We start from the raw sequence: 14,854 nt of genomic DNA on the forward strand, positions 1-14,854 counted from the left end.
AGTGAGCGGGAACCGGTCTCCACATGGGATCCGAACCCTCGGCGGGAGCACCGCCGCTCTCCCAAGCGGCACACTCTCCAGTGCGCCACCGGGCTGACCCAAAATGACCAATTATCACTTCTAGTAGACTCTAAACATAGTTTTCTTGTTCACAATTATATCTTAGTTTTTAGTATATTGTCACGCACATAATATTAACATGGTTTTACTAAATGTTTGCAGAATAGTATATGGTTTTTAAAAAATTAGCTAATTTTTAATTGACAATAAATGTGTGTATTATTGATTGTAGCTGTGTACTTTTTTTCCCAAAAATACTTTGCCTGGTGGAAGGTTCTGTCTTACCACATGTAAATTGAGCACTTACTAAAAGAGGCACTGTACTCTGTGGACATCATCTTATTTAATCCTTTTGCCATCTCTGAGGTTTATTTCATATTTATTCTAAAAATGAGGAAACCAAGACTACGAGAAATTAAAGAAACTTTCTCAAGATCAAATAGCCACCAATTTGGCTAATAGATGGCCAAATTGGGATGTTTGAACTCCAGTGTGCATGCTTATTATCATTTTAGGACTGAGAGACATTATATTGATACATAGTGATTTTATCCTTTAATCTTTTGTGAGTAGCTTGTAATTTCAGATAAAAGGGGTTGGTCATGTGGTAGTTGTGGTTGTGGTGAGCCTTCTTCAGACTCACTTCAGGCTATCTTGCAGATTCAATTTTCCAATTTTCTTTTTTCCTTGGGTTATTTACAAATGATTATTTTTCATTTCTCTTCAGTAATTAATTTCATTTGATCCAGGCAAGGTTGTCAAATAATTGCCCATTTACCAACAGTGAAATAGGTAATAGAAAGCTTGAAATTGTTTTTTTAAAAACTATTATTGAGAATTATTTTCCTTAATGTTAATCATATTCTTCTATAGAATTCAGCTATGTTTGGAAGAAAATATGTGTGCCTGTTCTTTGTTGTAAATATGCTTTCAAATAAATTAAGAAAGAATTTTTGGAGTTTCCCCAAACTGTATAAGAGTGAATAAACTTGTTAACTCAGTGATTTCTTTGAATGGTAGAATCTGGATTCAGAAGTAATTTAATTAACATCATATTTTCAGTGAAATTTAGGGCCATATAATTCATTTTGATTATTTCCCTTTTCATATCTAACTCAAGAAATTTATATTGTATAAATATATATTTTAGTTCAGATAAATGTAAACACAGACAAGGACAGTATGTTCCCTTACCACATCTTAGTTTACAGTGTTAAAAAGCCTTCTTTTAGTGGGAAAGGAAGTACTTCAATGATTCTTAGACCCTAAACCACCTAGTAAATCTGTGTGTCTCTCCTTCATTATCCTCTTATCTGTTAGTAATGATGTAAAGCTTACAGCCATTTTAAGTAGATCTCAGAAGGTCATTGCTTTTGAGAGCAGGTTGTTTTCTCAGAAAAGTTAAAGAGCTGTGTATGAAAATACTTGGATATTGTGCCTGTCGTTTTTTTTTTTTTTTTTTTTTTTTTTAATGAGGATCCACTTTTGGCCTTAAAGAACTATTTCTGCAGCTAGAACCTTCAGTGAGGTGAGACTTGATTAGGATGGCCCAAAGTGTGGGCCAAGAACTATTTAGAATGTTGGGAACATGGTTTGCTGCTGTCGTGACCCAGGAAAAATCATACCTATAGGTGGGTGATAAATTCATTCTTATTTAGGCAGTAGAATATGTGTTTTGGTATTTATTTACAAATTGTAAATAGAAAGGTTAACTACTGAAATTACTGCCTCTTACTTCTTTAAGTGAAAAATAAGGTTAGTTGAATTCGTTTCTCCCAGCAATTGAGCTGCCAATTCATATAAAACATTTGGTAATAATAGCATGCTATATATAATTTACTTTTGCTTGCTTTTGGCAGATGTTTGATTAATGAATTTGCAGTCTGTATCCAGAAAATGAACAGATCACACAAGCTTAAACATGGTTTTAATTGGTGACCATGACTAGTCTGATAATTTTTCCTTCTAAATATGTTCCACTTGTGTTTTTGCATTTCTACTTTAGCAAAGAAATTGTGTCTTTTAAAGGAGATTGATACAGTTTTCAAAGTAAAAAAAAAAATCATTTTTCTGTGTTCTACTTTACCGTATTATGTTAATACCAGTTAATTATGTATTACAAATTATGATGTAGAACTACTAGAACTAATAGTTCTAGTTGATAGTTTTTTTTTATAGATGCCATTTCTTTCCTCAAGGTATTCATGTTTTTCTTTTTTTTTTTAAAGATGACTGGTAAGGGGATCTTAACCCTTGACTTGGTGTTGTCAGCACCACGCTCACCCAGTGAGCAAACCGACCATCCCTATATGGGATCCGAACCCGGGGCCTTGGTGTTATCAGCACCACATTCTCTCGAGTGAGCCACGGGCCAGCCCTATTCATGTTTTTCTTTAATTTTTGAGATATTTATAACAGATATTTTAAAGCCTTCTCTGCTAATTCCATTGTCTGTTATTTCTAGATCCTTTTCTATTGACTAATTTTTATCCTGATCTGGGGTCACTCTTTCCTCCTTCTTTCTTGTTTTCTTTGGATGCTAGACATTGTGAATGTTACATGGCTAAGTATGTGGATTTTGTTGTCTTCCTTTAAAAAAAGAAGTTGTGTTTTGTTTTGATAGACAGTTAAGTTACTTGTGGATCAGCTTGATATTTTTAAGGATTATTTTTAAGGTTTATTGGCACAAGTCTGAATTAGCCTTTACTCTAGAGTTAGTTTTTCCTACTAATTATGTAGTGACCCTCTGCAGTCTGCGAGTGCTCCTTCTGTTTAACAAGGTGTCTCCACTCTGGTTGGTCTGAACTCAAGACATCTCCCAGCCCTGTATACACTCAGGGAATTTTTTCAGCTTACACTTCCCCAGCATTTGTTCCTAGCCCAGCCTCACACTGTGCATACACAGCATAGTATTCTGCCAGAATTAACAAGACACCTGTGGAGATTTCTGGAACTCTTTCTTTGCATAACCTTTTCCTCTCTAGTACTCTGTTCTGCAAATTTCAGCTACCTCATCCTCCCTCCAAACTTTGTTCTTGACTTAGTGAAATCTCTCTATTTAGGTTCCTCATCCCTTGCTAAGGTCTGGAAAGTGACAGTAGGCAGAAAGCCAGGGCAACAAATGGAAGGGCTCACCTTATTTGTTTCCTTTCTCATGGAGATAAAAGTCCTGCAATGCCAGTTCTCTAATTTCTAGAAACAATTGTTTTATATATTTTGTGCAGTTTTCTAGTCATTTATGGCAAGATGGCAAATCTGGTGCTAGTTACTCCATTATGGCCAGAAGTAGAAATTCCCAGATTTACATTTTAATAGTATTACTTTGGTTGCTGTTTTTGAGAAAAAATGTCTTATATGTGCTTCCTAAATTTTACTTTAGTTCTTTGGAGGAAAAAAAAAGCCATATAAAATGTAACTGGTTGCAGCTTATCTGTGATTTTTGATATATCTTCTGATGAATGAAGAGAGAAAGATGTTTATACTTTCATGATTTTCCTGGCACCTATCACATTGTGAATCCTACTCCCACCTTATTTGTTGTTTATTGACTTAGTTACTTATAACATCCTTTACCATATATCTTTTCATTTGAATGTGTAAGTCAGTTACCATATTGACAGGATTAATTAGACACGGGTCCTGCCATTTCGATGTTTACAGTGCAGCCAGGAGAGAAGATGTCACAGAAACTTTAAATCCAAGATAAAGATTAAAAGTTAACAAAAATGAGTAGAGATGAAAGTAATGTGGGAAACACGGAGGAATTGGCTCAGTTGTACAGAGGGCTTCAAAAAGTTCGTGGAAAGATTGTATTATATTTTAATTCTATTTTTCCATGAACTTTGTGAAGTACCTTCATACATTATTTTACGTATTGGATTTAAGCAGTGTGCTTAATGGGAAATTGCAGAATTTTTTTTCCTTATTTCAAAGCCTCCTTTTACTCATTTTGATTTAATTTTTCTGCCATTGTAAATATAATAAGTTTATCCTCCAGAGTTTTGTTTTTGGTCCTGATTATTTTTAGCAATTGAGTTGGGAAATTAAAATATATCCTTGGAAGATATATTATCAGGATGTACTACCTACCCAGAAGAGAATTCTGAGGTTTTATAATCTTGTTTGATTTGACTCACAGTAGAAGAATCAGACATCATTGATCTTGAGAAACGCTATTGGTTGCTGAAGGCTCAGTCTCGGACTGGACGGTTTGATTTAGAGACATTTGGCCCATTGGTTTCACCACCTATTCGTCCACCTCTAAGTGAAGGTAGGAATCATTACATTTTTTACCAATGTTCATTGATAAAAACACCTGAGCCCGTCTCTTCTTTATAACCAACACATTTTAACTCTAAAAGGTCATATTCTTACAGGTTTGCAAGGTTTGTTCTTTCTTTTTTTATTTTTTTTAGTAGCTGACCAGAACTCTTGACCCTGTTGTTATCAGCACCACACTCTAACCAAGTGAGCTAACTGCCAGCCCTCGTTTGCAAGTTTCATACAAATCATGTAGTGTAGTGGGAAAAAACTTAAAAAACTAAACTGGGAATTAACACTATAATCTTGAGCTTCATATTCTACCTGTGTAAGCTTCCTTAAATCAGTTTAGCTCTCTGCACCTGAATATACTCATGTATAAGTTAGTTTGACTAAGTCAGTGTTATGAAATTGTGGTGCAGTATGGTACATTAGCAGGCGTTGTAGAGACTGAGGTGGTGGCCATTGAATGGGCCGAGCTCCAGGTTTCTACAAATGACTCCTTTAAGAAACTACTAGACTAGACCATCATGAGGTTCCTTCTAGCTCAAAACTTACTGCTATGACATTTTTTTAAAAGAAGAAAAAAAAAGAATAGAAGGAGTAATTGTAGGTGACATAAAATTATATTTAGAGTCTGAATACNTTTTTTTTTTTTTTTTTTTTTTTTTAATGAGGATCCACTTTTGGCCTTAAAGAACTATTTCTGCAGCTAGAACCTTCAGTGAGGTGAGACTTGATTAGGATGGCCCAAAGTGTGGGCCAAGAACTATTTAGAATGTTGGGAACATGGTTTGCTGCTGTCGTGACCCAGGAAAAATCATACCTATAGGTGGGTGATAAATTCATTCTTATTTAGGCAGTAGAATATGTGTTTTGGTATTTATTTACAAATTGTAAATAGAAAGGTTAACTACTGAAATTACTGCCTCTTACTTCTTTAAGTGAAAAATAAGGTTAGTTGAATTCGTTTCTCCCAGCAATTGAGCTGCCAATTCATATAAAACATTTGGTAATAATAGCATGCTATATATAATTTACTTTTGCTTGCTTTTGGCAGATGTTTGATTAATGAATTTGCAGTCTGTATCCAGAAAATGAACAGATCACACAAGCTTAAACATGGTTTTAATTGGTGACCATGACTAGTCTGATAATTTTTCCTTCTAAATATGTTCCACTTGTGTTTTTGCATTTCTACTTTAGCAAAGAAATTGTGTCTTTTAAAGGAGATTGATACAGTTTTCAAAGTAAAAAAAAAAATCATTTTTCTGTGTTCTACTTTACCGTATTATGTTAATACCAGTTAATTATGTATTACAAATTATGATGTAGAACTACTAGAACTAATAGTTCTAGTTGATAGTTTTTTTTTATAGATGCCATTTCTTTCCTCAAGGTATTCATGTTTTTCTTTTTTTTTTAAAGATGACTGGTAAGGGGATCTTAACCCTTGACTTGGTGTTGTCAGCACCACGCTCACCCAGTGAGCAAACCGACCATCCCTATATGGGATCCGAACCCGGGGCCTTGGTGTTATCAGCACCACATTCTCTCGAGTGAGCCACGGGCCAGCCCTATTCATGTTTTTCTTTAATTTTTGAGATATTTATAACAGATATTTTAAAGCCTTCTCTGCTAATTCCATTGTCTGTTATTTCTAGATCCTTTTCTATTGACTAATTTTTATCCTGATCTGGGGTCACTCTTTCCTCCTTCTTTCTTGTTTTCTTTGGATGCTAGACATTGTGAATGTTACATGGCTAAGTATGTGGATTCATATATCTTTTCATTTGAATGTGTAAGTCAGTTACCATATTGACAGGATTAATTAGACACGGGTCCTGCCATTTCGATGTTTACAGTGCAGCCAGGAGAGAAGATGTCACAGAAACTTTAAATCCAAGATAAAGATTAAAAGTTAACAAAAATGAGTAGAGATGAAAGTAATGTGGGAAACACGGAGGAATTGGCTCAGTTGTACAGAGGGCTTCAAAAAGTTCGTGGAAAGATTGTATTATATTTTAATTCTATTTTTCCATGAACTTTGTGAAGTACCTTCATACATTATTTTACGTATTGGATTTAAGCAGTGTGCTTAATGGGAAATTGCAGAATTTTTTTTCCTTATTTCAAAGCCTCCTTTTACTCATTTTGATTTAATTTTTCTGCCATTGTAAATATAATAAGTTTATCCTCCAGAGTTTTGTTTTTGGTCCTGATTATTTTTAGCAATTGAGTTGGGAAATTAAAATATATCCTTGGAAGATATATTATCAGGATGTACTACCTACCCAGAAGAGAATTCTGAGGTTTTATAATCTTGTTTGATTTGACTCACAGTAGAAGAATCAGACATCATTGATCTTGAGAAACGCTATTGGTTGCTGAAGGCTCAGTCTCGGACTGGACGGTTTGATTTAGAGACATTTGGCCCATTGGTTTCACCACCTATTCGTCCACCTCTAAGTGAAGGTAGGAATCATTACATTTTTTACCAATGTTCATTGATAAAAACACCTGAGCCCGTCTCTTCTTTATAACCAACACATTTTAACTCTAAAAGGTCATATTCTTACAGGTTTGCAAGGTTTGTTCTTTCTTTTTTTATTTTTTTTAGTAGCTGACCAGAACTCTTGACCCTGTTGTTATCAGCACCACACTCTAACCAAGTGAGCTAACTGCCAGCCCTCGTTTGCAAGTTTCATACAAATCATGTAGTGTAGTGGGAAAAAACTTAAAAAACTAAACTGGGAATTAACACTATAATCTTGAGCTTCATATTCTACCTGTGTAAGCTTCCTTAAATCAGTTTAGCTCTCTGCACCTGAATATACTCATGTATAAGTTAGTTTGACTAAGTCAGTGTTATGAAATTGTGGTGCAGTATGGTACATTAGCAGGCGTTGTAGAGACTGAGGTGATGGCCATTGAATGGGCTGAGCTCCAGGTTTCTACAAATGACTCCTTTAAGAAACTACTAGATTAGACCATCATGAGGTTCCTTCTAGCTCAAAACTTACTGCTATGACATTTTTTTAAAAGAAGAAAAAAAAAAGAATAGAAGGAGTAATTGTAGGTGACATAAAATTATATTTAGAGTCTGAATACTTGGGTTCTGCTTTCAGTGCTGACCTTTTTTAACTTATGGCAAATCACTTAACCCCCTCTGAGCTTTAGTTTTCTAATCTTTAAACTGAGGGCACTGGGCCGGCCCTGTGGCGCACTTGGGAGAGTGTGGCGCTGGGAGCACAGCGACGCTCCGCCGTGGGTTCGGATCGGTGCGCTCACTGGCTGAGCGCGGTGCGGGTGACACCACACCAAGGGTTGCGATCCCCTTACCGGTCACGAAAAAGACAATTAAAAAAAAAAAAAAAAACTGAGGGCACTGAATTAGATTCTTGGAATATACAGTCTGTATTCTTCAGATTCCTAGGGTACTTCGGAAATACTTGTCAGGGGAGCCAGAACAGATAGGGCTCTTGGTTTCCACTTACTTCAACAGTACAGTTGTGTTTTTACTTTTTTAGAATTGGAGATTGATATGTTATTTTGTTTGAAAACAAAATTATTCCATTTCTATTTTTTCCAAAAAGTTTGAAAACCACAGGATTACATTATAAATTCCCTTTTAGTTCTGAAATTTTAAATATTCATGTGTAAAAGTTAAGTAGTATGAAGAAGAGGCTGTAGTAGAGAATTTCTTTCTCTCTTGTAGTAGTAATATTTACTTCATGAAAGAACTTTATGGGACCTTATTAATGATATCATAGTATACCTTTGAGTATTTGTTTAATAAACAGTTTTTCTCTCTTTTTTCCTTTTTCTTCTCAATCTTTCTAAGTAAGTATAAGTGGTGTAACTTCTGATAATTGTTGTGACTTCCTTTTTTTGGCTCTTAATTTTTATGTATTGACTTTTAAAACAGATAGGCATTTTCAACTGTTAGAATTTATACTAGATAGATATAGACAGATGTAACCAAACATTGAAGGATTGTAATGTGTTTTCTGCTAGGATCATAACTGTCAGTTATAATTAAACCAAGAGAAAAAGAAACTCTTCCTGAGACATTGGGAACTACTGATAAATATTTTTTTAAAAAGATTCAGCCAGTTTATGGGAAAAAGTCATTTCTCCTTTTGTAAACAAGTCAATATTAGCATTAGGAAGTTTATTGGCTGTGATTTATGGTGTCTTTTCCTATTTTACAGGTTTATTTAATGCTTTTGATGAAAATCGTGACAATCACATAGATTTTAAGGAGATATCTTGTGGGTTATCAGCCTGTTGCAGGGGACCCCTGGCTGAAAGGCAAAAATGTAAGTGTGTTAAACATTGCCACAAAAATTGCAAACTATGTAGAGGGAAAATCAACTGTCCCTCATGTAAAATCATCTGTGGATAAAAGCTTGAATTTTCATAACTTTGTTAGGTTGGTAAATATTGATCTCATGTTGCAGTTTTTTAGAAGTCGTTCTAAAATATCAATCATGTATTCTTTTTAACTGTGGAGTAGTTTGGGATCTTCGCTATTAGCAGTGGGGTTAATTTTCCTGAAGAATTTGTAATTTATGATAAATGAACCAAATCAGCCATGTCATATTTGAAAATTTTAAGCATTTAGGAAAAATATTCTGGTAGTCTATATAGAGAATTTTGTGTCTTGCATAGTTTGAATTATAACTCATTTTCTGTCACTTGTACACATTAATGTTTCATTGGCAAAATTAAATTTAAGATCAAAACACAATTTTATTAAATACTAAAATGGTCTTTTTAACCTAGCTAAAATGTTTTTATAGCATAATTTATAAGCATAAGTATATTGCATTATTAAATCTTAACCATATTTGAGAAAATACAGCAGTTTACATTTAATTGGAACATAAATATATTTACTGGGGTCATTATCTCTGTGTCTTTCTAAAATAGAACTTCACAAAATGTTGCCTATTTTGGGTGTGGTGTTTGATATTTTTCTCTTATTTAGTAATATTGTACTAGGATGCACTCAGTTGATTTAATACCATAATTATTCTATTATGGTGGGGTATATGAGATAGATAACTTAAAAAATTTTTTTTTATTCTCTCTTTTTATTTTTTTGTTTTATTAGAGATAGGTAACTTTGTAATCTTAATATTATTATTTTTTTGGCAGCTGGCTAGCATGGAGATCCAAACCCTTGACCTTGGTGTTACGAGGCCACACTCTAAACAACTGAGTTATGCAGCCAGCTCCAATTTTTTAATCTTAAAAATTCAGATTTCTTTTTTTATTCCCCATTGATGTACCGTTATTCCAAACTGTCCTTACGATACATTATTATTGCCATTAAAATTTAATGTTAAATAAGGAGGCTGAAATCTCTGCTTCTCAATTAGGGTTAATTATTGCCTTAAAATTTTTTATTTTTTAAATTTCTTTTTTGCTGATGAACTAATGGAAGTAAACTAGAACCATTCACTTGGAGTTAACTAGCAAAGTGCTGATTTTCTAATTCTTAGCATGTTGTGTGTGAACTTTATTGAAGAGTTGAAATTTTTAAAAAGAATCTGAGTGTACCTTAGTAAAATTGGGTAGGTAAAGTGGAAGCAGGCTATCTTTAACACCAGCTTGTTGTTACTGATTTTCAGTGTAGATGGTATATTTTAAGCATACAATGATCAGGTCTGAATATCAGAAGTTAACTTAAGGGCTTGCATTACCTCCTCAAAACCTGTAAGGTATTATAATTTTTAATAAATAGTGACAGTCCTTTCTTCCCAGTTTGTAAGGAATTCAGTTCTATATTTGGCTGAAAGATAGAGTTCCCTCAACCTCAGTAATGATTCAGAGAGAGAAATTCATGAAGAATGTGGAGGAAATCCTACACGTTCTGAGGACTAAAATGACGTAGCTAGTCTGCTTCAGGATATACTTGCTTGAGAAACTAAGTAATTATACAAGGGCAGATTCTAGTAAAACGTATTATACTTCAGAATATAAAAATAATTTCCATCCATAAGAGTTTCTTTTCATTAGTTTGCTTCAAGGTGTTTGATATTGACCATGATGGAGTTCTCTCCAGGGTTGAACTGAGAGACATGGTGGTTGCACTTTTAGAGGTCTGGAAGGACAACCGCACCGATGATATTCCTGTAAGTTCTGGTTGTGTACATCTTATTGCATATAAAATTCCAACAGGAAAATGGAGTGAGTGACAAAGGAGAAAATAATTTATTATTGCTTTTAGTTGCTATATTATGCTATTGAAAATATTCATAGCTGATGATGCAAAATTAGGAAGAGAGTTTGGCTTAGAAAAGATTAATAAACTTAACTTACTGTATAAAGTAAGAATAAAACAACAGGAAAATTATCTTAATTTTAAAGCAAATATGAGAACCTACTTATGGTAATTAAAAAAATACTTGATCAACATACTGTATACTTTAGCCACTGAATGATAAAATAAAGATTATATTTACTTACTCTTTTCTAATTACTCATTTGTGTTGCTGTTTTTTAAAGGAATTACATATGGCTCTCTCTGACATCGTAGAAGGCATATTGAATGCACACGACACCACAAAGGTGAGTCTAGCTAGGACTAATTTATCATTTTCTAAAAATATCATGTTGGCTGGCCAGTTGGCTCAGTTGGTTAGAGCATGGTGTGATAACACTAAGGTCCAGGGTTCAAGCCCTGTCCTGGCCAGCTGCCACACATGCACACACGCACACGCACACGCACACACACACACACACACACACACACACTAATACCTTGTACTCTAAATTGGGATGTATAATTTGTATATATGCCTGAATCTCTTCTGCATCATCCCCACCAAGTACTTATCTGGACTGTGGTTAAAAATACCTCCAAGTTTTCTCTAAAGATAGCCTATTCCATCTTTAAACAACTCTGAAGTGTAATATATATATATATGAAAACATTTATTATAAGCCCATGCTAGGCATTTTATAGAATTAAGTAGGCACAACCCTGCACATTTATTATTTGTGATCTTTATTTTTTCTATTTTTATAAGGTATGATATGGCTAACCTCATATTGAGCAAAAGTAGCTAAACAGAAATGAATACATCTGTAAAATTCTGTTTATATAAAGTTAAAGAACAGAAGTAAAACTAACAATGATGGAAGTTGGAATAGTGATTTCAGCAGTGGGTGGATTAACTAGGAAGGACCATAAGGATATATGAGATGACGGAAATATTTTTAATCTTAAGGTGCATATATTCTTTCAAAAAAATTTTAAAAAATAGTTCTGATAAGGGCCTCTCCTGAGTCCTTTAATAGCAGCCAGAATAAGCATGTAATAGCAGGAATAAGCATATACTTAACAAGGAATAAATCCTTGAATTGTTTAGTTTGGTAACATTTATAAATAATGATATCGTAGTAGCTTGCATTACTATGATGTCATTGTGTCCCTGTGGAATTGAAAATAATTTACATATGTGAGGCACGTTTGGTTTTTTTTTTTTAATTTGTAAAAAAACAAAATTTATTGCTTACAGTTTCAGTTTCAGAGGCTGGGAAGTCCGTCTGGTGAGGGTCTTCCTTGGTGGTAGCTTCAGTGACACAGGGTATTACATTGCAAGATGGTGGAAGCAGAGAGAGAGACTCTCAAGTGCTCTTCTTTTAAAGCCCTCAGAACCACCCTGTGACCACCATTGTTAATCCATTCACTACAGCATAGTCCTTACAATCTAATCACCTCTTCAAGGCCCCACCTTTCAACTACCACAATAGGATTTCCCACCCTCTTAACAGTTACAGAGGGGATTAAACACCAGTGACTGTGGAGGGCCATTCAATTCACTGTATTCCACCCTGTCCCCAAAAAACTCATGTCCTTTTCACCTACAAATACATTCATTTCATCCCCAAATTCTTAACTTGTTTTGACTCAAAAGTACAAAGTTCAGAATCCCATTTGTGAAATCAAAACAAGTTATATACTTCCAGGATACAACGGTAAGACAAACGTAGGGTACATATTCCCATACAAAAAAAGGAGAAATAGGCAAAAGGGATGATAGGTCCTAAGTGAGTCTGAAACCGAGCAGGGCAGGCATTAAATCTCAAAGCTGGCAAATCATGTACTTTGACCGCATGTTTAATGTCCTCTGCACGCTGGTGTGGGGGTTGGGTCCCCAAGTACTTCGGCAACTCTGCTTCCATGGCTTTTCTAGTCTGAGACTATGCTTCAGCTTTCCCAGGCTGGCATTGCATGCTGGTAGCTCCACCAAACTAGGGTCTCCATGGCAGTTCTGCTTTCACGGCTCCACTAGGCATAGTGCTGAGTGGGTTTTTCGGCTGCAACTCCAACTCCACGTTTCCACTCAGCATTGCTCTAGTGAAGGCTGTCTGCGGTGACTCTGCCCCTGGGACAGATCTCTTCTTGGGCCTCCAGGCTTTCCATACATTCTTTGAAATCGGGCTGGAGGCTCCCAAGCCTTCACAGCTCTGGCATTCTGTAAGCCTGCAGTTCTAGCACAATGTGGACGCTGCCAAGGCTTCCTGCTTATATTTTCCAAAGCCACAGGTCCAGCCATACCCAGGGCCAATTTAGCCACAGCTGGAGCAGCTGAAGCAGCCAGCGTGCTGATGTATGTTCCTTATGCTCTTTTATATAGTGTTATTCATGATTAAACGGATCTTAACAAAATTCCTAGCTTTGGGACCTTGAAATGCATGTGCTAAATTTATGCTAAAATCATTCTATTAGGTAATACTTGAAAGTTTTGTTTTCTAGACTAAATATGAGCCTAGGGTAAATTAGAAGTAACCAATCTAGGGCCGGCCCATGGCTCACTTGGGAGAGTGTGGTGCTGATAACACCAAAGGCCAAGGGTTTGGATCCCTATATAGGGATGGCCGGTTAGCTCACTTGGGAGAGCATGGTGCTGACAGCACCAAGTCAAGGGTTAAGATCCCCTTACTGGTCATCTTTTAAAAAAAAAAAGAAGTAACCAATCTGATGGTTACATTTTTCATTCGTATTTTATTTTTTTGAGTACTATTTTCATAGTTATTTGTTTAAGAAAATTTAAAAATCATTGCGCTTTGGGGGCCAGCCCGGTGGCGCACTGCTACATTGCGCTGCTTGGGAGTGTGGGGGCGCTCCCACCGAGGGTNTGCTGACAGCACCAAGTCAAGGGTTAAGATCCCCTTACTGGTCATCTTTTAAAAAAAAAAAGAAGTAACCAATCTGATGGTTACATTTTTCATTCGTATTTTATTTTTTTTGAGTACTATTTTCATAGTTATTTGTTTAAGAAGATTTAAAAATCATTGCGCTTTGGGGGCCAGCCCGGTGGCGCACTGCTACATTGCGCTGCTTGGGAGTGTGGGGGCGCTCCCACCGAGGGTTCGGATCCCACATACAGACTGGCAGCTCACTGGCTGAGCGAGGTGTGGACGCAGCACCGAGGGTTGCAATCCCGTTGCCGGTCCCGGTCCGGTACGGGCGCGACAGTGAGGATTGCGATCCGTTGCCGGACACGAAAAAAGACAAAAAGGAAAAAAAAAAATCATTGCGCTTTGTTCAAAAAATAATAAATTTATATAAAAAAAATTGAACTATGGGAATCAAGCAAGTTTCTGCTGGGATATGACACCTGAATAATTAGTTATATTGTGGTTAACAGAAGTAGTATGAAAGGTAATTTTTAAAAGAGGGAGTAGCAGGTGGTAGGATAGAAGACATTATTGTGTAAAACCGCCTAGAACTCCAGATAGTCTGATGAGGCTGAAACAACAGATGTAAGTGTTGGAGGTCCTAGACCCAGATGGGGCCTCATGATGAAGGGCCTTGGGTACAAAACTCAAGAGTTGAATTTTATACCAAACTATGGGGAGACTTTGAAAGATTTATTTATTTATTTATTTATTTTAAAAGATGACCAGTAAGGGGATCTTAACCCTTGACTTGGTGTTGTCAGCACCACGCTCAGCCAGTGAGCCAACCGGCCATCCCTATATGGAATCCGAACCCGGGTCCTTGGTGTTAAACACCGAGTGAGCCACAGGCCGGCCCGACTTTGAAAGATTTAAGTAGAGCAGAGCAATGTGACCAGCTGACACCATTTTGAAAGTCAAGGCCACATTTAAATGGAAGACATTTATAAATAAGTCATATAGTCCACAATAAATTTGCTTGAGGAAAAATTTATATGATTATACGTTGCTTATACTATCCCTACTGACAATCAGTAAAACATCCATTAAATTGAAAGAAAATAAGGGAATAAACAACTCAGAGGGGAAAAAAAAGAAAAATAATTTGAGAGAAAATAAAATCCATTTACAACTCTAGTTTGTAAGCATAATGCTATGTATGTTTTTTAGTGGACATTAATTATTGTTTAAATGTCAGTATAGGGCCGGCCTGGTGGCGCACTGCTACAGTGCGCCACTTGGGAGCGCAGCGGCGCTCCCGCCGAGGGTTCGGATCCCACATACAGACCGGCTGCTCACTGGCTGAGCGAGGTGCGGGTGCGACACCGAGGGTTGC

The 14,854-nt window shown here is 36.0% G+C and overlaps 1 protein-coding gene across 1 annotated transcript in view; it reads left to right on the forward strand.

Moving 5' to 3' along the window:
• Nucleotides 1-14,854, forward strand: part of LOC103606541 (ubiquitin carboxyl-terminal hydrolase 32-like) — a 106,416-nt gene that overhangs the window by 58,920 nt on the left and 32,642 nt on the right. The window contains exons 6-9 of the mRNA XM_008591124.1: nt 4,199-4,330; nt 8,535-8,642; nt 10,348-10,463; nt 10,837-10,899. Coding sequence (XP_008589346.1) covers nt 4,199-4,330; nt 8,535-8,642; nt 10,348-10,463; nt 10,837-10,899 — 419 coding nt within the window. The remainder of the gene's footprint in view (nt 1-4,198; nt 4,331-8,534; nt 8,643-10,347; nt 10,464-10,836; nt 10,900-14,854) is intronic.

Source organism: Galeopterus variegatus, unplaced genomic scaffold, assembly GCF_000696425.1.
Source record: "Galeopterus variegatus unplaced genomic scaffold, G_variegatus-3.0.2 Scaffold6667, whole genome shotgun sequence".
In the NCBI taxonomy this organism is placed as follows: domain Eukaryota; kingdom Metazoa; phylum Chordata; class Mammalia; order Dermoptera; family Cynocephalidae; genus Galeopterus; species Galeopterus variegatus.